Raw genomic sequence first — 924 nt, forward strand, 5'->3', positions numbered from 1 at the left:
AATATGATAGTTATTTTAATCAATGATTAAAATAATATCAATGATTGTATATTTCTTTTTATTAAATGACAAATAATCATTAGATATTATTTGATATTTCATGATATATCAAAATGATAATTTTAATTACAATATCTTTTTAAATATATCTAATTTATTATTTTTTTTTTTAATAAATATTATTATTAAATAATTTGTATAACTTTTTTTGTATAAAGAAATTTTTTTTACAAACGCTTTATCATTTTTATTTTAATAAATTAGATTATTATTTTAGTATATTAAATCTTTTAAAATAATATTTTTTATAATAACTAACAATTGAACAATATTAATATTGCGAAACAAATAATTCGATGTAATATCGTAATTAAATTTTATGAATACTTGTAACATTTATTTGTGCTTTTATTACATTTTATTATATTTGCAAATATATATATAAAATATATTATATTCTTATGTATTTTATAATGTTATACTAATTGACAGGTACAATTTTGGATGAAAGAAGCCGAAAGTACCAAAGGACTTTTAGCTACTAAAGATATTGAAGAGTCCGCGCAACGTGGTTCTGATGCATCAGAGCAATGCATAATTCAGTAATTTAAATTTATAGAATATTAGTTATTTATATTAATAATTCTCAAATTTTTGTGAAACAAATACAAATGCTATGTTATTCAAATAATTTAATATATGTATAATGTTTATTTATAAAAAAATAAATAATTTTATATCTAATTTTTTAATATAAATAGTTCTTTAGTAATATATTATCCATATACAATTACAACATATTTATATTTATTAAAATCTTTTTTAAAGAGATATTGAAAAAATTAAAAAGATATTGCATGAAGTAATTATTAACTCTAATCTAATCTATTAGATTCTAATCAACCAAACTAAAAAAAAAAACAA

The 924-nt window shown here is 16.2% G+C and overlaps 1 protein-coding gene across 4 annotated transcripts in view; it reads left to right on the plus strand.

Annotated features, from left to right (window-relative positions):
* LOC102675001 (serine/threonine-protein kinase ULK3) overlaps positions 1-744 on the plus strand; it is an 8291-nt gene extending 7547 nt beyond the window's left edge. For 3 of the 4 annotated variants that reach the window (XM_006613172.2, XM_031509280.1, XM_006613174.2), the window contains one exon: positions 493-687. In XM_006613172.2, coding sequence (XP_006613235.1) covers positions 493-606 — 114 coding nt within the window. In that variant the 3' untranslated portion in view covers positions 607-687. Of the gene's footprint in view, positions 1-492 lie in introns of all 4 variants that reach the window. The other variant, XM_006613171.2, reaches the window with a different exon arrangement.
* Positions 745-924: the final 180 nt, after the last annotated feature.

This window comes from Apis dorsata, unplaced genomic scaffold, assembly GCF_000469605.1.
Source record: "Apis dorsata unplaced genomic scaffold, Apis dorsata 1.3 scaffold_135, whole genome shotgun sequence".
NCBI classification, from domain to species: Eukaryota; Metazoa; Arthropoda; class Insecta; order Hymenoptera; family Apidae; genus Apis; species Apis dorsata.